This window comes from Salvelinus sp. IW2-2015, linkage group LG5 (genome assembly GCF_002910315.2).
Source record: "Salvelinus sp. IW2-2015 linkage group LG5, ASM291031v2, whole genome shotgun sequence".
Lineage (NCBI taxonomy): Eukaryota > Metazoa > Chordata > Actinopteri > Salmoniformes > Salmonidae > Salvelinus > Salvelinus sp. IW2-2015.
The window spans coordinates 25,702,796-25,724,686 of record NC_036844.1 but is presented as its reverse complement, the minus strand read 5'-3'; the positions used below and the strand labels follow the sequence as shown (position 1 = coordinate 25,724,686).

The 21,891-nt window shown below is 42.4% G+C and overlaps 2 protein-coding genes and 1 pseudogene across 3 annotated transcripts; 2 read left to right on the top strand and 1 right to left on the bottom strand.

The window, feature by feature from the left end:
- Nucleotides 1–399: 399 nt before the first annotated feature.
- Nucleotides 400–8,613, top strand: LOC111964109 (germ cell-less protein-like 1). Its single transcript, XM_023987835.2, is given in 16 exon segments — nt 400–574; nt 1,007–1,196; nt 3,039–3,162; nt 3,308–3,404; nt 3,543–3,641; nt 3,799–3,834; nt 3,837–3,903; nt 4,010–4,075; nt 4,198–4,282; nt 4,404–4,494; nt 4,624–4,764; nt 4,863–4,932; nt 5,044–5,119; nt 5,223–5,368; nt 5,575–5,662; nt 8,079–8,613. Coding segments are annotated over 15 exon segments (1,503 nt in total). The 5' UTR covers nt 400–574; nt 1,007–1,020; the 3' UTR covers nt 8,220–8,613.
- Nucleotides 8,614–12,016: 3,403 nt separating this feature from the next.
- LOC111964108 (protein FAM136A) lies at nt 12,017–15,160 on the bottom strand. Of its 2 annotated transcripts, XM_070443632.1 has the most exons (4): nt 14,851–15,160; nt 14,509–14,649; nt 14,188–14,413; nt 12,017–12,549 (listed from the first exon to the last, which is right to left on the bottom strand). In XM_070443632.1, exons 1-3 carry the CDS (start codon nt 14,935–14,937, stop codon nt 14,225–14,227), a joined length of 417 nt encoding a protein of 138 aa, XP_070299733.1. In that variant the 5' UTR covers nt 14,938–15,160; the 3' UTR covers nt 12,017–12,549; nt 14,188–14,224. The 2 variants fall into 2 exon arrangements, with proteins under 2 accessions (XP_070299733.1, XP_023843602.1); XM_023987834.2 differs by lacking the exon at nt 12,017–12,549 and having other exon boundaries at nt 13,036–14,413.
- A 202-nt stretch (nt 15,161–15,362) lies between these two features.
- Nucleotides 15,363–19,105, top strand: LOC111963694 (prenylcysteine oxidase 1-like; annotated as a pseudogene).
- Nucleotides 19,106–21,891: the final 2,786 nt, after the last annotated feature.

Below are 21,891 nucleotides of genomic sequence, written 5' to 3'. Positions count from 1 at the left end.
TTTATATTTTACGTTATTTCAATTTCCGCGGGGGCGCGGACATCGACCTTAGGTTGGTTTAAGGTTTAGGGTAGGGACGTCCCAAGGATCTTTAGTTAGGAAAAACATATTTACCTCCTGAATTAAGGAGGAAGTTATTTTAACCTGAGCCGAGGTGCACCGGTTTCCACTATATAGCACAGCCACAATGTCAAAATGGGCTATATCGTAAAAATTGTATGAAAACAAAATGTGCTTTTAGTCTTAATTTAAGATACATTAGCAGTGTGGTTAGGTTTAAAATAAGATTTTAACAACATAAATTGTAGAAATAGGCGGGGTTAATATGACTTTGTGGCTGTGTTAACTAGTGACGACTCCGTGCCCCGGTTTTTGTCCGCAACGATGGACAGTTTTTCATTGGAAAGGCAGATATAGCGTTTTTATATAAAGCAATCACTTTTGCATGTGAAAACACATAATCCTATTCATTACTCCATTACTCTAGCCTAGCCCTAAACTATGTCACTCGTTTTTTTTGTGTGCTGATTTCGCCGTGAGTTTTGAACGGGCACCTGCGTTGTAGATACATCAGGTACGTTTCTGTAATATAATACATTAGCAAGCTATTGCAATCATTATCTACCCGGTCACAGACTATGGGTTGCTACTAGTTGTTGTGTGGGTGGCTGGCTGGCTAGTTTAGGTAGCTTTCTAGCTATCTACCACAGCAACTGTTGCAACCTCAACAATGTAATGATAGGTTAGCTGAGCACAGTGCCTGAGGTTGTTAGGTTATTGTTGTCAGACCTGAGCACAGGACGTGTGTTCAGAATTCATGCTTTTGACATGTAGGAACAACTGTTACGCGAGAGTGTTCCAGGTCTGAACCTAAATAATAACTTGCAGAAATGGTTACTCAACAACAAAAGTGACCTGCTATTGTATACCCCTGCATAATGAAGTTAATATAAATTACAATAGATCCATTCATTTCATGTTGCAGATGATTTTGTTTTGTGTGTAGTGTGCAGGGGAGAGATGGGCACCCAGGGCAGCCGGTTACAGGCCTCGTCCCAGGATCCTGAGGAAGCAGTTGAGACTACATGTGCCAGTGCCAAGCATGGATGTGATTGCAGAAAGAGGAAACGGACTGCACACTGCGACTGCGACAGTGAGCCCGATGAGGAAGATGCCTTATTGGACACACCACGGAGGTGAGAAGAGTCACACACATCACACTGGAAATACACACAATTTCATAAACCAACAGACAGACACAGCAGGCCGGAGTAAGAGACAAACACACTTACAGAACAGGTGAGGTATTCACATTAGAGGTCGACCGATTAATCGGAATGGCCGATTAATTAGGGCCGTTTTCATAACAATCGRAAATCGGTAATTTTTACACCTTTATTTAACTAGGCAAGTCAGTTAAGAACACATTCTTATTTTCAATGACGGCCTAGGAACGGTGGGTTAACTGCCTTGTTCAGGGGCAGAACGACAGATTTTTACCTTGTCGGCTCAGGGATTTAATCTTGCAACCTTACGGTTAACTAGTCCAACGCTCTAACCACCTGCCTCACGAGGAGCCCGTCTGTTACGCGAACGCAGTAAGAAGCCAAGGTAAGTTGCTAGCTAGCATTAAACTTATCTTATAAAAAACAATCAATCAATCAATCAATCATAATCACTAGTTATAACTACACATGGTTGATGATATTACTAGTTTATCTAGCGTGTCCTGCGTTGCATATAACCGATGCTACACGTTGCTCCAATGTGTACTTAACCATAAACATCAATGCCTTTCTTAAAATCAATACACAGAAGTATATATTTTTAAACCTGCATATTTAGCTAAAAGAAATCCAGGTTAGCAGGCAATATTAACCAGGTGAAATTGTGTCACTTCTCTTGTGTTCATTGCACGCAGAGTCAGTGTATATGCAACAGTTTGGGCCGCCTGGCTCATTGCGAACTAATTTGCCAGAATTTTACGTAATTATGACATAACATTGAAGGTTGTGCAATGTAACAGGAATATTTACACTTATGGATGCCACCCGTTAGATAAAATACGGAACGGTTCCGTATTTCACTGAAAGAATAAACGTTTTGTTTTCGAGATGATAGTTTCCGGATTCTACCATATTAATGACCTAAGGCTCGTATTTCTGTGTGTTATTATGTTATAATTAAGTCTATGATTTGATAAAGCAGTCTGACTGAGCGATGGTAGGCACCAGCAGGCTCGTAAGCATTCATTCAAACAGCACTTTCGTGCGTTTTGCCAGCAGCTCTTCGCAATGCTTCAAGCATTGCGCTGTTTATGACTTCAAGCCTATCAACTCCAGAGATTAGGCTGGTGTAACCGATGTGAAATGGCTAGCTAGTTAGCGGGGTGCGCGCTAATAGCGTTTCAAACGTCACTCGCTCTGAGACTTGGAGTAGTTGTTCCCCTTGCTCTGCATGGGTAACGCTGCTTCGAGGGTGGCTGTTGTCGATGTGTTCCTGGTTCGAGCCCAGGTAGGGGCGAGGAGAGGGACGGAAGCTATACTGTTACACTGGCAATACTAAAGTGCCTATAAGAACATCCAATAGTCAAAGGTATATGAAATACAAATCGTATAGAGAGAAATAGTCCTATAATTCCTATAATAACTACAACCTAAAACTTCTTACCTGGGAATATTGAAGACTCATGTTAAAAGGAACCGTTAGCTTTTTTACATGGCACATATTGCACTTTTACTTTCTTCTCCAACACTTTGTTTTTGCATTATTTAAACCAAATTGAACATGTTTCATTATTTATTTGAGTTCAAATAAGTGTTCATTCAGTATTGTTGTAATTGTCATTATTACAAATAAATTTTAAAAATCGTCCGATTAATCGGTATCGGCTTTTTTGGTCCTCCAATAATCAGTATCGGCGTTGAAAAATCATAATCGGTCGACCTCTAATTCACATATCTTTCATGTCTTTCATATGGCCAGCCTGTTTCTAACCTTGGCCTGCGTTGTTCTGGTTTGTTTTGGAACTGTAACAGGAAGAAGCTGAAAAGCACATCTAAGTACATCTATCAGACCTTGTTCCTGAACGGGGAGAACAGTGACATCCGCATCTGTGCCCTGGGGCAGGAGTGGAACCTGCACAAAGTGTACCTGTGCCAGGTTAGTGCTACACACTTTATTAGGCCGTCATTGTAAATAAGAATCTGTTATTAACTGACTTGCCTAGTTAAATAAAGGTTAAATAAAAATGATCTACAATGCCTGTGACTCATCCCCTTCCCCCATGATGTTCTTATTTATGTAGTCAGGGTATTTCTCCAGTATGTTCAGTGGCTCCTGGAAGGAGTCCAACATGATGGTCATTCCGTTTGAGATCCCAGACCAGAACATTGACACAGAGGGTGAGGACTTCAGTCACTGCCAGGAATAAAACACTACAAATTGCTTTGTTTATGTCACTGAACTCCTTTTTTGCAGTTACTATACACATTTATCTTGATTTTCTCTCTGTGTGTGTGTGTGTGTGTGTGTGTGTGTAGCTCTGCAGGTAGTGTTTGGATCTCTGTACCGGGATGATGTTCTGATCAAGCCCAGCAGGGTCGTCAGTATCCTAGCAGCAGCTTGTATGCTCCAACTGGTCAATAGATTATCATCATATCACACTACAGGATCTTTACATGGAATGTTGAGATGATGGTGATATGTGTGAGTTGGAAGTTGAACTTGCTGGAATGTAATTTACTGAACGAGAATAGATGATCAAAGGCCATAATATGCCATGCCCTGTGTGTCTTTGCAGGATGGTCCAGCAGTGTGGTGAGACCATGAAGGAGGTGTCAAGACTGTGTGTGTCTACTACTCATTTGCCAGCATCTATGGCCTTGACTCTGTCATGAAGAAGTAAGCCCCATCATTACATTCCTATTGAGTAATATTAGTTAATCGAATAATACAGTTGATCTTGTTCTTAACACTCTACATGCATATGCTTGTGTGTCTCCTGCAGGTGTCTGGAATGGCTCCTCAATAACCTCATGACCCATCAGAATGTTGACCTCATGAAGGAGCTGGGGTGTGTATCTTCAATGTTTTCCTATTTTTCCATAGGACTTATACATACTCATAATAGTCTACGTGTTGTGTGGTCAGTGTTGGTGTCAGTGATAAGTGTGTGTTTCTGTGCTGTATTTGCAGAGTGGATGTGATCGAACTGCTGATCCAGTCGTCTGACCTATTCGTCATGCAGGTGGAGATGGACGTCTACACCGCTCTAAAAAAGGTACTACTGTAGCATTTGGGACTGTTTCTAAAGGCTGTTTTTGTAGACCGTTGATTTATCTCCCCTTTCCCCATCCCTTCTCTCTCATTCATACCCTCTCTTTGTAACTCTCTCTCCTCAGTGGATGTTCCTGCAGCTCAATCCATCCTGGGACGGTCCCATCAAGCAGCTGCTGGCTGATGCCGACGCCTGGCTTTGCAAACGCAGGACTGGTACATTCTGTTCCACAGGGAATGTCCACAGCTAGCTACACACCTATCTGAACACAGGGCTGTAGAATATACACACAGATACTGACTGACCAGTCTTTTCTAATGGCTCTTATGTGCATGCTGTTGCAGAGATGGGAGAGGAGGAGCCCTTCTTAAAAGCAGAGGACGGCGCCCCCTTTACTCCTGTCTTCAGACATGTGCGCCTTCAGTACATYATCAATGACTTGGCTTCCGCACACATCCTGGAGAGAGACAATATTCTCCCACCCGGTAAGGGTGAAGATTTGGATAGTGATTTATGTTTCACATTCACTTGTGACAGTTTTAGTAGCCATTTTTTATTTCCTCTGTAAAACTCCTCATACCAGATTGGCTGACCTCCGTGTACAAGAGCCAGTGGTTTGCCATGCTACGGACGGAGCACGACAATGACAATGGGTGAGAACTGGAGCTCCAAACCAGCAACATCACTCCATGACAACATTCATTCTGTGATTTTCAGTGACTGAAAATATATTTCCGCGTGTATAGTAAGGCGTGTGTCTGTAGCCCACAGGATGCCAACAAGGAGGAGTTTGAGTCAAGTAGTATGCGATGTGGCAGGAAACTGACCAAAGATGGTGATGTGAGTCAGACTATTAGTCTCTGTGTAATAAGGACATCAATCACACTATAAGAACTTCGAACAAAACATCACAAAAGAGAATGTTTTAACTTTATATTCTCAGTACTGTTGGCGTTGGACAGGCTTCAACTTTGGCTTTGACCTGCTGGTGACCTTCACCAACCGCTTCATAGTGTTCAAGAGGAATACACTGAGCCAGCCATGTGGGGGAGCTGTGAGTATGCAGCCTCGGAGGCATCTAGCATACCGGTTAGTGTTCCAATCTGCTGACACGACCTAGGCTGTGGTCAGCACAACACACATAGCTACAGATTTCAAATGTTGGCATTGCATTGTGTGTGGAGTAGTAATGATATAATTATGTTCTGTATAACTGCCATTTCATTTACCTGTGTTCTACCAGGCCTGACTAGCCCCTCACATCTCACTCAATGTTTCTCCCTCTCTCTGTTCAGGTTACGCCTGGCCTCCTTTGATAACAGTGGTAAGCTGGTGTGTAGTCGATCCACTGGTTACCAGCTACTCACCCTGGAGAAAGACCAGGTCAGTCCAGGCCCACAGTATCCGGTCTGGAGCGTGAAGTCACAAGCTCTGCCGGTCAGCTACTGCGTAGCAACTCAGCGGTGCCAAAAGCCCTGGTCTGCTTTAGAAAGCTTTTGTAAATTACGATCACCAGAACTGTCATTTTGGGCTCTAAAATTGGTTTATTATGATCAAGTTCAATCCCCACTGTGAATTCTTTTAAAGTTTGCTGCAAATCGAGATATTTAATTAAATGGTAATCCATTGACTACTACATTTGTCGTGCTGACAAATGTAGTGGGCTCCATAGACATTAAGGTTGACTCTCAGGCATGATGAAAACTATCACATCGACCATGATCCTTTGCTAGTTACGGTCATTTTCACCATGATCCTTAGCAATTGTATTTTTTGGGGGGGTGCCATTCAGCCCCATTCAGCAATATGGCGCGTTTCGAATACTTCCGGCTTCATTACGCCATCAGGAGTTTTCCATAGGAAACCGTGGAATGACGTCAGCGCTATCACTATCTACTGGTTTTAATGTCTATTGGTCAGTCAGACCACACGTAATCCACATGTTCTGAAACTTTCCTCCCCTCTTGAAATGAACACATCACTATATACAGTGGGGAGAACAAGTATTTGATACACTGCCGATTTTGCAGATTTTCCTACTTACAAAGCATGTAGAGGTCTGTMATTTTTATCATAGGTACACTTCAACTGTGAGAGACGGAATCTAAAACAAAAATCAAGAAAATCACATTGTATGATTTTTAAGTAATTAATTTGCATTTTATTGCATGACATAAGTATTTGATCACCTACCAACCAGTAAGAATTCCGGCTCTCACAGACCTGTTAGTTTTTCTTTAAGAAGTCCTCCTGTTCTCCACTCATTACCTGTATTAACTGCACCTGTTTGAACTCGTTACCTGTATAAAAGACACCTGTCCACACACTCAATCAAACAGACTCCAACCTCTCCACAATGGCCAAGACCAGAGAGCTGTGTAAGGACATCAGGGAWAAATTGTAGACCTGTACAAGGCTGGGATGGGCTACAGGACAATAGGCAAGCAGCTTGGTGAGAAGGCAACAACTGTTGGCACAATTATTAGAAAATGGAAGAAGTTCAAGATGAYGGTCAATCACCCTCGGTCTGGGGCTCCATGCAAGATCTCACCTCGGACAATAGGCAAGCAGCTTGGTGAGAAGGCAACAACTGTTGGCACAATTATTAGAAAATGGAAGAAGTTCAAGATGACGGTCAATCACCCTCGGTCTGGGGCTCCATGCAAGATCTCACCTCGTGGGGCATCAATGATCATGAGGAATGTGAGGGATCAGCCCAGAACTACACGGCAGGACCTGGTCAATGACCTGAAGAGAGCTGGGACCACAGTCTCAAAGAAAACCATTAGTAACACACTACGCCGTCATGAATTAAAATCCTGCAGCGCACGCAAGGTCCCCCTGCTCAAGCCAGCGCATGTCCAGGCCCGTCTGAAGTTTGCCAATGACCATCTGGATGATCCAGAGGAGGAATGGGAGAAGGTCATGTGGTCTGATGAGACAAAAATAGAGCTTTTTGCTCTAAACTCCACTCGCCGTGTTTGGAGGAATAGAAGGATGAGTACAACCCCAAGAACACCATCCCAACCGTGAAGCATGGAGGTGGAAACATCATTCTTTGGGGATGCTTTTCTCCAAAGGGGACAGGACGACTGCACCGTATTGAGGGGAGGATGGATGGGGCCATGTATCGCGAGATCTTGACCAACAACCTCCTTCCCTCAGTAAGAGCATTGAAGATGGGTCGTGGCTGGGTCTTCCAGCATGACAACGACCCGAAACACACAGCCAGGGCAACTAAGGAGTGGCTCCGTAAGAAGCATCTCAAGGTCCTGGAGTGGCCTAGCCAGTCTCCAGACCTGAACCCAATAGAAAATCTTTGGAGGGAGCCGAAAGTCCGTATTGCCCAACGACAGCCCCGAAACCTGAAGGATCTGGAGAAGGTCTGTATGGAGGAGTGGGCCAAAATCCCTGCTGCAGTGTGTGCAAACCTGGTCAAGAACTACAGGAAACGTATGATCTCTGTAATTGCAAACTAAGGTTTCTGTACCAAATATTAAGTTCTGCTTTGCTGATGTATCAAATACTTATGTCATGCAATAAAATGCAAATTAATTACTTAAAAATCATACAATGTGATTTTCTGGATTTTTGTTTTAGATTCCTTCTCTCACAGTTGAAGTGTACCTATGATAAAAATTACAGACCTCTACATGCTTTGTAAGTAGGAAACACTGACGATTTTGCAGGTTATCAAATACTTGTTCTCCCCACTGTAAGTATTGCCTGAATTGGACCATATAACTATTGCTGTACTCCCCCTATTTCTTATTCTCTCTTTTTATTTTCTTCCTACCAGGAGTATGTGGGGATGAACCTGGACAGTCGGCTGTTGTCCTTCCCCCTCTACGTGTGCTGTAACTTCCAGTACACATCTCCTCATATGGACCGCTGTCCTGATTCCCCTGAACCAGAGAGCAGCGCCCGCAGTGTATCCTGATGCCAGCTCCACACCCTCAGCCCAGTTCCCTTACCACTCCCCTTTATAATATAGGCTAATAATCCTATCCTTGCCCCACACCCGCATCTTCCATGGACCCTCTCTGACATCCTAGCCTCAAGCTGTGGCCCACAGCTTCTACCCCCCCAAACACAACCCTGGCATCTGTATGCTCTATAGCTCAGTCTAGTGTGTTTTGGGATACGTTGTTAGTTTAAAAAATATATTTTTAATTCTTCATCTTTTTATAACATATTCATTATTTTTTTATAACATTCATTATTTTTTTTWAATTCCTTTAACATGTCTTTTTTTGTATTATTTATTTAACTTTTTTTAAAGAAAAAGTGAAGGAGAAAAAAACGTAACCTGCCAATAAATATTCCACACCAGTGGGCTGTGGTGTTATCAGCAGTGTGTGACCTTCTCATGTCTCTCACAGGAAATTATCTGTTACTATTTCTGTACACCCATTACTATCCTATAATTACAGTATTGCTAATTAATTAAGAGTAAGTCGGCCACTATAGTAGTGTCCAAATTAGGTTTGAATTTAAAATACCCACGGCTGAAAATGGTGCTGTTTTTGCTAGTGGAAATACATTTTAAAACTTGGTACGGATAGCCCTCCTACGTATTTCCCACTTAACAAACTTGCAAAGGGGGGAAAGATGTAGGACTATCCGTACCAAACTTTAAGTTGTATTTACAGGCACTAGCATTTAGTCCCATCCTAAATTGGTTTAGACATGAGTCTTCTGCCCCCGGGCTGAGTATAAAGATAAAAAATTGTGTCTCCTATTGTCCTGGAAAAGGTGGTCTTTACTGATACAGCCCTTAAACAATGTAAACTACGCTTTGGTCTTATTATTGCTCACACAATTTCTATTTGGTGCACAATTTGAGGAAAACATTTTGGAATCAAAATGACATGCCCATACTCTCAAATTTCACAATAATGCCTTGCGATCTGGAGGGCAGCCATTTGCATCCCCCATTGGTCCAAATGTGGAATCTATAGCCTTGCTGATATTATGGACAGTAATGGTTTGAGAACATTCCACGATTTGAAAGATAACATTACCAGGCAACTTATTTTCCTATATTTAAAACTTTGGTCAGCTATGTTGGCCTATAGAGGCCCTTGGGGAAACTCAGCTACCAAACCATCCAATGATGGGATTTACAAATTATCTGGGCTCCCAAAAGGACTGATCTCTATAATATAAACTCAGCAACAAAAAAAATAACGTCCTCTCACTGTCAACTGTATTTATTTTCAGCAAACTTAACGTGTAAATATTTGTATGAACATAAGATTCAACTGAGACATAAACTGAACAAGTTCCACAGACGTGTAACTAACAGAAATTGAATAATGTGTCCCTGAACAAAGGGGGGGGGGGTCAAAATCAAAAGTAACAGTCAATGCAGCTGGTGGCCACACCAGATACTAAGTACTGCAGTGCATCTCCCATGGACTGCACCAGATTTGCCAGTTCTTGCTGTGAGATGTTACCCCACTCTTCCACAAAGGCACCTACAAGTTCCCGGACATTTCTGGTGGGAATGGCCCTAGCCCTCTACCTCCGATCCAACAGGTCCCAGACGTGCTCAATGGGATTGAGATCTGAGCTCTTCACTGGCCATGGCAGAACACTGACATTCCTGTCTTGCAGGAAATCACACACAGAATGAGCAGTATGGCTGGTGGCATTCCATGCTAGAGGGTCATGTCAGGATGAACCTGCAGGAAGGGTACCACATGAGGGAGGAGGATGTCGTACCTGTAACGCACAGCGTTGAGATTGCCTGCAATGACAACAAGCTCAGTCCTGCTCAGTCCTGTCCAGATCCTGCTCCAGAGTACAGGCCTCGGTGTAACGCTCATTCCTTCGACGATTAACGCGAATCCGACCATCACCCATGGTGAGACAAAACCGTGACTCGTCAGTGAAGAGCACTTTTTACCAGTCCTGTCTGGTCCAGCGACAGTGGGTTTGTGCCCATAGGCGACGTTGTTGCCGGTGACGACCTGCGTTACAGCAGGCCTACAAGCCCTCAGTCCAGCCTCTCAGCCTATTGCGGACAGTCTGAGCACTGTTGGAGGGATTGTGCGTTCCTGGTATAACTCTGGCAGTTGTTGTTGCCATCCTGTACCTGTCCCGCAGGTGTGTTGTTCGGATGTATCGATCCTGTGCAGGTGTGGTTACACGTGGTCTGCCACTGCGAGGACGATCAGCTGTCCGTCCTGTCTCCCTGTAGCGCTGTATTAGGCATCTCACAGTACGGACATTGCAATTTATTGCCCTGGCCACATCTGCAGTCCTCATGCCTCCTTGCAGCATGCCTAAGGCATGTTCACGCAGATGAGCAGGGACCCTGGGCATCTTTCTTTTGGTGTTTTTCAGAGTCAGTAGAAAGGCCTCTTTACTGTCCTAAGTTTTCATAACTGTGACCTTAATTGCCTACCGTCTGTAAGCTGTTAGTGTCACAGGTGCATGTTCATTAATTGTTTATGGGTCATTGAACAAGCATGGGAAACAGTGTTAAACCCCTTTACAATAAAGATATGTGAAGTTATTTGGATTTTTACGAATTATCTTTGAAAGACAGGGTCCTGAAGAAGGGACGTTTCTTTTTTGCTTAGTTTATAACTTTAGGAAGCTCATATTCTGAGCGAATCTGAACAACCCTTTAACTGGAACAGAATTTGGAAAATATGACCTTGGCATCCCGTAATCCGAACTATCAATTTATACATTTTAAGATTGTTCGCAGACTATATTTTACACCAAATAAATGTTTTACGACGAAATTGGCCCAAACCGCCAACTGTTCACTGTGTCCCCTAAATCAGGTAGGCACATTCCTTCATATGATGTTGGAGTGCCCTGCAGTTAAATGCTTCTTAGATAAAGTTACAAAATGTATTTCGAAGTGCATGAATGTAAATATTCAATGCTTTGCATCTACTATATTACTTAACGATGAATGCCCCTTGAAWMTCTCAATCAGAGATGATTACTAGTAGCAGGCAGCACTGCCGCAAAAAAAATGTGGCTCTTAGATGGCTGTCACCTCAATCTCTCCCAATTCTCCAGTGGATACAGTTACTATTAGAAGTTATAACATGCCCTTTCCATGACATAGACTGACAAGGTGAATCTAGGTTAAAGCTATGATCCCTTATTGATGCCACTTGTTAAATACACTTCAATCAGTGTAGATGAAGGGTGGGAGACAGGTAAAGAAGGATTTTCAAGCCTTGAGACAATTGAGATATGGATTGTGTATGTGTGCCATTCAGAGGGTGAATGGGAAAGACAACATATATAAGTGCCTTTGAATGAGGTATGGTAGTAGGTGCCAGGTGCATTGGGTTGTGTCAAGAACTGAAACCTAGTGGGTTTTTCACTCTAAACAGTTTCCCGTGTGTATCAAGAATGGTCCACCACCTTTGGGTGGTGCATTGGAGTCAACATGGGCCAGAATGCCTGTGGAACTGAACATTCAATTCTCTGGCAACAGCTCTGGTGGACATTCCTGCAGTCAGCATGTCAATTGCATGCTCCCTCAAAACTTGAGACATCTGTTGCATAGTGTTGTGTAACAAAAACGCACATTTTAAAGTGTCCTTTTATTGTCCCCAGCACAAGGTACACCTGTGTAATAATCATGCCGTTTAATCAGCTTCTGTCAGGTGGATGGATTATCTTGGCAAAGTAGAAATGCTCACTAACAGGGACATAAAAAAATGTGTGCACAACATTTGAGAGAAATAAGCTTTCAGTGCATATGGAACATTTCTGGAATATTTTATTTCAGCTCATGAAACATGGAACCAACACTTTACATGTTGTGTTTGTATGTTTGTTCAGTGTACAGTACCAGTCAAAACTTTGGAGACAGACTCATTCAAGTGTTTTTCTTTATTTGTACTATTTTATACATTGTAGAATAACAGTGAAAATTCTGAAATAACACATATGGAATAATGTAGTAACCCCAAAAAAGTTAAATCAAAATATATTTTATATTTGAGATTCTTCAAAGTAGCCACCCTTTGCATTGATGACAGCTTTGCCCACTATTGACATTCTCTCAACCATGAGGAAGGAATTTCCAACAGTCTTGAAGGAGTTCCCACATATGCTGAGCAATTGTTGGCTGCTTTTCCTTCACTCTGCGGTCCAACTCTTCCCAAACCATCTCAATTGGGTTGAGGTAGGGTGATTGTGGAGGCCAGGTTATCTGATGCAGCACTCCATCACTCTCCTTCTTGGTCAAATAGCCCTTACACCTCCTGGAGGTGCGTTGGGTCATTGTCCTGTTGAAAAACAAATTATAGTCCCACTAAGTGCAAACCAGATGGGATGGCGTATCACTGCAGAATGCTGTGGTAGCCATGCTGGTGAAGTACGCCTTGAATTCTAAATAATCATCAGACCAAAGGACAGATTTCCACCGGTCTAATGTCCATTGCTTGTGTTTCTTGGCCCAAGCAAGTCTCTTCTTCTCATTGGTGTCATTTAGTAGTGGTTTCTTGCAGCAATTCGAACAGTTGATGTTGAGATGTGTCTTTTGACTGGTACTGTATATATATATWTTTTTTTATATATTGTATTTTACATTGTTTGCTTTCAGTCCCACAGGAAGGGGATGGTTGGGGAGGGTGAATGTAAACGCATCCTCAGTTGATAAGCAAACTTGGATGTTTAGTGGGGTAGAAGGGGCATTTTTTCTTTTTCAAACCCTAGGTTTAATCTCAATTTGGGATAAAATTGTAATAAACATGCCATAATATATTGTAAAGTGTGTTTGACAAATATATTTATTTTGGCATAGCAGTATTGTAATGATCTACAGTGAATGCTTACCTTTACACTTGTCTTCTTTTTAACCAGGCAAGTCAGTTAAGAACAAATTCTTATTTACAATGACGGCCTAGGAACAGTGGGTTAACTACCTTGTTCAGGGGCAGAACAACAGATTTTTACCTTGTCAGCTCGGGGATTCAATGCTCCAACCTTTCAGTTACTGGCCCAATGCTCTAACCACTAGGCTACTTGTCTTTGCAGTCATTCATGATATGCTGTAATAGCCTCACAGATATACTATCATTTTTTTTGTTTACCATTGGTGTCTGTGCATACATTTGTACATTATACAGAGATTATTCCACCATGATTATCGTTATTAAAACCTGCATTTTCAAAAGCTGGATGTTAATAAGGTGTGTGTGGTGCATTACTATCAAGTTCAACTCTAGTGAAAAAGTTCTGATGAATTGCCAGAAGACACAGCTAGATAAAGGAAAATTCAGGCTAAAAGGCAATACAAATGCAATTCCATCCTTTTTTACCATCTGCTTTCATTTTTATATAAAAACTGATATAGTGATGAGGGAAAGAATCACAGAACATGCATGGTTCCCACAAAACAAACAGCACAGAGATCATGCTAGAGGAGAGAGGAACAGGTTACAAATATTTAGAGCACTGAGGCAGAATAAAGACTCCAATCATACAACAGCTAGGCTATCAGGACATGTAATAAATACCCTTACACACAGTTCACAGACACCGGTATTTTTTATGTTAGACAGTTCTGTAATGGCACAGGTCTGCTGAGTAAGTTCAGCTGGCCTGTCTGGTCTGTAGGTTCAACCAATAAACAGTAAGTGCTACAAAGAAACAGTCCATTTGCAGGGGATGTGTAGTTTCTTCTGACTCTGAGCTGAGGTATATCCCCCACCCTCCCCGACAGCATGGACCGGATTAACCTTTTACCAGGACCCAAATCTCATTCCTGCAAGCTGTCCCTTTCCCTCACTGAGGTATTGGATCTGCCATTTATAACTCCCTCTTTTACACTGTGATAATAACAAGCCATCTTTGAGTCTGCTGTTTATACTTCCTCTGTGTTATTTGAGTCAGATGACAGTCACTGTAGTATAGAGGCCAACCTGTCTCATGCATCTGAAGTAAGCTATTCCCTCCTCCTCACTGTGGAATAGAGTCCAGATTCTCTTTGAGTCTGTGCGTCATGCTGGGGATCAGGTTGATGTGGTCGTCCACACAGCTGCCCACGCAGTTCTCCATCATGGCCCGCACGGCTGGCTCCTTGGCACCAGAGTCAAACAGGTCCCTGGCCTTGTCATTGCAATGCATGGTGCACCTGGTCAGCCGGTCCTGGGCATGAGGGAGACAGAATGTTAATCACAATCAATCAATACAAATTCTATGTATCTATTTTCTCATCATAATCAACACCACATGAAACTCACCTGAAATTTCTCTAGTTCATTGGTCACTAGTCCTTGAGCCTGCGCCAGAGGAGCGTGGCAGCGTTCAATACAAGTGTGCACCTGCGACATGGAGTCTGTGGAGCGCTCACAGCACTCTGCACTGCACTTGAACATGAGTCCCTGGATACATTCACAAGAAAGATTTGAACTGTGCATCTGATATAAGTCTAAGTGTTGAAAATAAAAGTTGGCAAATGACAAATGCCTGGAGAAAGAGGGTGATTTGTAAAACCGAAGTTTGTAGATAATGCACTGCACAATATACTGGATTTCATTGTATGTATTGGACATAGCTGAAATTGCATTTCCATAACCACTTACTTGCATCTTGCGGATGTGGTCCCGTTCTAAACTTTGAACCATATCCTCTATGGTTTTCTGTACACGAGCTTGATGCTCCTCTGCCATTTCAAACGTTGCTTTCAGTAGCGTGGGTATTTAAACGGAATTCTAACTGTTAGAAGATACGGTTTGGCTACGTTGCAACGCTAAATAACAGCCACACCAATGACATACAGTATGCTATTGCACGATTCCCAAGCCTTGTTACATTACTGTTTCAAACTGTAGGTCACCTCCGTGAAACCATGCCACTTCGTTCTGGTGGCAAATACATCACATCCGCTCTAGCTTCCGGCATTATCTTGGTCATTTCCGGTTCCAAATAAGGTCGCGATGTGACCGAAGCAGAGTTAGTTATAGATGTCTTTGACCGAAGACCCCACTTAGTTTGAAGTCCTAACTTTAAACTTTTACAACACTGTGCTTATTCTATATATTTTTCTCAACGACTTTGACTAAATTACTAGTTAGATGAGTAATTAAATAGCATGATGCGTTTTAAAGATCCTCTGTAAACTCGTAGTAAAACTTAATCGTGAACTCCTTGAGAAGTCTTTTCCTCTACTGACTTTTGAAATGGTGAGCAGTGCACACGTATCAGTCATTTCTAATTTTTTGATTTTAGCCAACTAAGTGGGGTGATATCATAGATGTTTTTAAAATATCACACATTTTCATTTTTTTTGCCAATAACCATGAAAGACTGCTCCTCAAAATATAAACTGTGTGCTGCCCTTTGACCCCAGACAGAGAGATTGAAATACTTGATAGACCTACTACCCATGTCACCACCAGCAGCAGGCTATGCTATCTGTCCTAAATTGACTCAGCAATTCACACAATCGTATTAAAGTGACAAGTTTCTGACTACTGATCAGTTGTGAATGTAGCCTATGTTATTTTTGTCATTGAATGAAGATTTCTTTACTCTCTACTCAGATGTCATTGCTTGGAAATAATTGAAAGGACATGATGATTTCGAAAACCCTGTAATCAGGGCACTCCTGTTCTTGAGACTAGCGTCAGCTTCAGAACTCAGAAATCCACCCAAGACGATAGGTAAACCAATCCTAGTCCAGACTCCACATTCCATTTTCTTTTTCAATGGCATCCAGTGAGGGGGGGTTCAAAAACAACCATGAATTTAGTTCCATTGGTCCAGAGAGTATTTCTATTTCAGAGAACACATATTTATGACAAATTTTTTCACTTGTGAATTGTTCATTTCACTCCCCTTGGACTTTGAATGACATTGTAGAGCTGTGGTTGGAGCGGGCATCGGTGGCACTGCAACAGCTTACTTCGTAAGACAGGAGTTTGGGGCAGTGGTAGTGGTGAAGTTCGACGTGTTTGAGCCAGGCACTGTGGGGGGGCACCCAGAACATCGGGGGCTATGAGTACGAGACGGGGGCGCAGTTCTCCACCCCCTAAACCTGCACATGAAGTACTTCCTTGAAAAACTAGGTGAGACATGTTAGCCTATCAGAAATACACTTGTTTGTTCCTGAAAGAGTGCTGTACACATGCACAGATGGACTAATATGACACCCATTGATATTTCTCCCCTGTTTATCTCAGGTCTTTCCCAGAGATGGGACGTCCCACGGAAAGGAGCTTACCTTTGAAGAGAGTGACTGGTTTATTGTGAACTTCCTGCTTCAGCGGTACAGGTTCAACTTCCTGCGGATGCAGATGTGGATGGAAAGTGTTCTGGACAAGTTCATGAGGTGAGACTTTAGTTTCTGCTACCTGTTTATTTATAGCACGGCAGTCATAACCTTTATTATGAAATAAACATGTTATTAATGAGAGAATGCTAATTGTAGGTATGTGATGTTTTGATTCTTGTTTTTACAGAATCTACCAGCAGTTCAGCTACTCCTTCACCAGTGTGGAGAAGCTTCCTGCATGCAATGGGTGGTGACGGTTTCCTCACACTAGCCAATCAGATGCTGGAGGAGGCCATGTTGGGGGAGGACTTTTCTCAGAGCTTCCTCAACGACGTCGTGGCACCTGTGAAATATGGCCAAAGTGTCCGCATCAGTGTTTTTTTGGGTGCGTTCTTAACAAAAGACTTAAGTGCGATAAGTGGTTTCGAGTGCTCTTATGTGGCCATCCAATGAAAACTAGTGACAGGAAGTTCGGCCCTTTTTACTGACTCGAGTTCTTTCAAATTGTTGAGTCAAAAGAACGACTCATTTAGTTAATTTGATTCAGTATTGCCCAGAACACGCAGGACCTTCCTGAGACAATCATGATTCTACAAGCCTTGTTCACCATAGCATGGGTTTATTGGAGCTGCCATTTTGGCCTGAGACTTATGAAAGTGTGCTTCTAACAATGTAGGCCTACATTTGTGATTGCTAGCCATACACATACAATATTTATTGATACCTTTGAAATGAAGTCTATAGATGTGTCAGCAACCGGACTAGATTGTGAAGGACTCTTGGCGGAATGCAATTGCTTGACTGCCGCGAGGGATTAGTACAATATCGTTCGCTGCAGCCCCCCCAAACAATGATTTGTTCTCGAGTTCAAGCTTGTTGAGCAGAGAGGCAGGCTCTATGTTTGGTTCTACAAAGTTGTGTCCATCATAACATTCAATAATAAATTAATTGCAGTCATTCTTGCACCATGCAATCAATTATCAGTGTCTTTTTTCTTCTCTATGCTGCCTGCTGCATGATACATTTTCCTGTGCGCAATGATAGACAGTTGGTGGTCGGAGCACGTCTCTGGAGCCGCTGAGTCGTGGGAGCACTTATTAATCCTGCTGTATTCATTGCAGCCAGCAGGTCAAACAAACAACTAAAATGAACGATGAGTCAGTAAAAATAGTATTTCAGAAATAACTAATTGTTCACAAACTCACATCTCTATTGAAAACATAAGGGAACTGAACTAATCTTGCGAAATGTGTGGTGTGATGTCTCCAGAGGTGGTGTCTCTAGCAGGGGCAGACCCATGCCTGTGGGCAGTGGATGGAGGTAATAAGGTGTGCTCAGGACTCCTGTACCACAGCAAGGAAGCACTCATCCCAGCACGAGTCACTGCTTTCTCTGTCAAGCTGCAAACATTTAAAGCAGGTACACACTGTATATGCATATATAAATGCCTCAAATAACTAACAGCACAGTTCATTGTAAAATAAATATGCAAATTGTCTCAAATCTGTTCTGTAGATGCTAAGGCTCTACTCGCTCTCCCTTTTACCACAGCCAGTCTTTAGGAGGTGAACTATGTTTGGGAATCTGGCTTCACCCATTCCCTGATTGTGATTGTGGCCACACCTCTCCACCAGGGAAAGCGTGCAGGCTTCACCTCTCCACCTTTGCAGGCTTCTTCCCTCCTATCCCCTCCCAGTACCCTGGGCACCTCCACCAGACTGTCACCACCCTGGTCCCCGGCCTCCTTAACGTGCCCTACCTGGGGACCTCTGAGAAGCCCTCTACCTTCAGTGTGTCAGACATTCTCACCACAGACTCCATCATCAACAGTCTGAGCTCCATTGACCCAGTGCACATCCCACCAGGCGACTCATGCCCGCCAGTCAATGAGAGCAAGGTGTGGAAGGTGTTTTCTCCTCCGCCTCTGTCCCAGGAGCAGCTCCAGGACATGTTCCTATCATCGGAGACGAAGTATCCCGCTCACAGTCCACCCCACGGCGGGACCTCTCCGTTCATCCTTCATGAACGCCTGTACTACCTGAACACTGTGGAGTGGGAAGCCAGCACCATGGAGATGAGCACCATCTCAGCCAGGAACTTGGCACTGTTGGCACACCACCACGGGCAGGTTCGACCAGGAGGACCTGCACACGTCTGAGGGGAGAGCTATGAAGAGAGAGAGAGGGATAGCAGAGGCGGAGAAGAGTGAATCATGAGAGATGGCAATAATATAATTCTGATATATTCCACAGTAAAACACTCCTGTCAGGTGAATACTAGTCTGGGGTGTTCTGCTTCATTATGAATCTAACACTGAAGAAATGGTGATGTATTTTTTAATTGAAAAAGTTAACTTAAATAATATCAACTGCAACATTAGCGCACAATTTTCAGCAGATGATATTCTTGTACTGTACTGAATAGAATGATCACTGTGACAACAGCATAGGGAACTATGCTATACTACAGGGTAAAAGTAAAATGATTGAAAAGACAAGGTACTTGGGTTTTCAAATATATAGCTGCTTTAGATACTGCTAACTTTTAGAAATGAGTGTCAAATACATCTACAGTGGGGAGAACAAGTATTTGATACACTGCCGATTTTGCAGATTTTCCTACTTAAAAAGCATGTAGAGGTCTGTAATTTTTATCATAGGTACACTTCAACTGTGAGAGACGGAATCTAAAACAAAAATCCCGAAAATCACATTGTATGATTTTTAAGTAATTAATTAGCATTTTATTGCATGACATAAGTATTTGATATCATTAGAAAGAGAATTTATTGGTAAGATCCTTTGTTTGCAATTACAGAGATACATGTGTCCTGTAGTTCTTGACCAGGTTTGCACACACTGCAGCAGGATTTTGGCCCACTCCTCCATACAGACCTTCTCCAGATCCTTCAGGTTTCGGGGCTGTCGCTGGGCAATACGGACTTTCAGCTCCCTCCAAAGATTTTCTATTGGGTTCAGGTCTGGAGACTGGCTAGGCCACTCCAGGACCTTGAGATACTTTTACGGAGCACTCCTTAGTTGCCCTGGCTGTGTGTTTCGGGTCGTTGTCATGCTGGAAGACCCAGCCACGACCCATCATCAATGCTCTTACTGAGGGAAGGAGGTTGTTGGCTAATCTCGCAATACATGGCCCATCCATCCTCCCTCAATACGGTGCGTCGTCCGTCCCTTTGCAAAAAGCATCCCCAAAGAATGATGTTTCCACCTCCATGCTTCACGGTTGGGATGGTGTTCTTGGGTTGTACTCATCCTTCTTCTTCCTCCAACACGGCGAGTGGAGTTTAGACCAAAAAGCTCTATTTTTGCATCAGACCACATGACTTCTCATTTCCTCTGGATCATCCAGATGGTCATTGGCAAACTTCAGACGGGCCTGGACATGCGCCTGTTGAGCAGGGGACCTTGTGTGCGCTGCAGGATTTAATCCATGACGGATGGTGTGTTACTAATGGTTTTCTTGAGACTGTGGTCCCAGCTCTCTCAGGTCATTGACCAGGTCCTGCCGTGTAGTTCTGGGTGATCCCACCTTCCTCATGATCATTGATCCACGAGGTGAGATCTTGCATGGAGCCCAGACCGAGGTGATTGACCATCATCTTGAACTTCTTCTATTTTCTTCTATTTTCTAATAATTGCGCCAACAGTTGTTGCCTTCTCACCAAGCTGCTTGCCTATTGTCCTGTAGCCCATCCCAGCCTTGTGCAGGTCTACAATTTTATCCCTGATGTCCTTACACAGCTCTCTGGTCTTGGCCATTGTGGAGAGGTTGGAGTCTGTTTGATTGAGTGTGTGGACAGGTGTCTTTTATACAGGTAACGAGTTCAAACAGGTGCGTTAATACAGGTAATGAGTGGAACAGGAGGGCTTCTTAAAGAAAAACTAACAGGTCTGTGAGAGCCGGAATTCTTACTGGTTGTAGGTGATCAAATACTTATGTCATGCAATAAAATGCAAATGAATTACTTAAAAATCATACAATGTGATTTTCTGGATTTTTTTTTAGATTCCGTCTCTCACAGTTAAGGTACCTATGATAAAAATTACAGACCTCTACATGCTTTGTAAGTAGGAAAACCTGCAAAATTGGCAGTGTATCAAATATTGTTTCTCATGTAATATGTACCCTGTGACGAGTAAACCATCTAAACTAGTTTCTGTATGTCTTCCTGCTGTGTCTCAAGCGCTCTACCTCTGGTATAGTGTTGAAAAGGTTGTAAAGCAAATTGGTTGGTGAAATTAGTGATTTTGCAATTTAATTGGCCAACAGATAATTGGAAAAGTGTTGGTGTTATACAATGATGAAAACACCCATGAAGAACAAACCCCTGTACTTTTTCTAGTTTAAAATGTTTTCATTTTAGAAATGTAATTAAAGCAATTAACTGCATATTCGCATTGATCATTTGATGTCGTTTGAACATGTACTGTAGTGTATTTAGATATTTCAAAATTGTGCCTTTGAAATTACTAAGCAATGCTTTTTACATCTGGGAATCAGCCTTTCTACTTGCTTTCAGAAAATATTTAGTCTCTGTTTTTGGAATGTTTTTGTCATGTATGCGATGAGCAAATTGTGCCATAAAACGAGTCTTCCATGTGGACCAAAGTGAAGTATAAGAACACAAAGTACATTTATTTTACTGTGAGTGACAAGTATCCTTCAGAAAATAATTGTCTTCTGTTCTGGGAGGTAAATTACACATTTCTCTGTCATTTGTCTAGAATTAGTTTGAGAATAACCATAGTTGGTTCAGCCTTTCTAATGCACCTTTAGAAGTTTTTAGGGTTTCTTTGTGATAATGTGTGATACTGTACAACCATAGTAGATAGTGCACTTTGTTAGAATACTTTTACAGCAAAGTCCCTAATGTTTAGACGTGTAAAAACAATATTTGATGGAAGAGGGAGAGTATTTTGAGACCAGTTGATTTGAATCCCCAAAGTTGGCACAGATCAAATGCAAGCATTTGTAAACAATTTTGAAATTAGAATTTGTAATTGTGATATGTTTTATGCTCTATTTGACATGGTTTTCTATGGCTTCTCAGCTAAAATAAAATTACTTCAATTTTGTTTTGTTCATTTTAAATAATGGGAGACTTGAAATCACTGTTTCCAATCATAATAAAGAGCCAACACACTGAAGAGATGAATGTCATCTGTAATTATTCAATACATGCCCTGCCAGGCCCGAAGATGCAAATCGCCTCTTGTTTTTCAACAAACTGGACATTGAGAGCCCAAACCACATTTTTCTATTTGCAGATGAGGCCATTTGCTCTGTCACATTTGCAGTGCTAGGGAGTAGTTCCACTACATGTAATTCAACC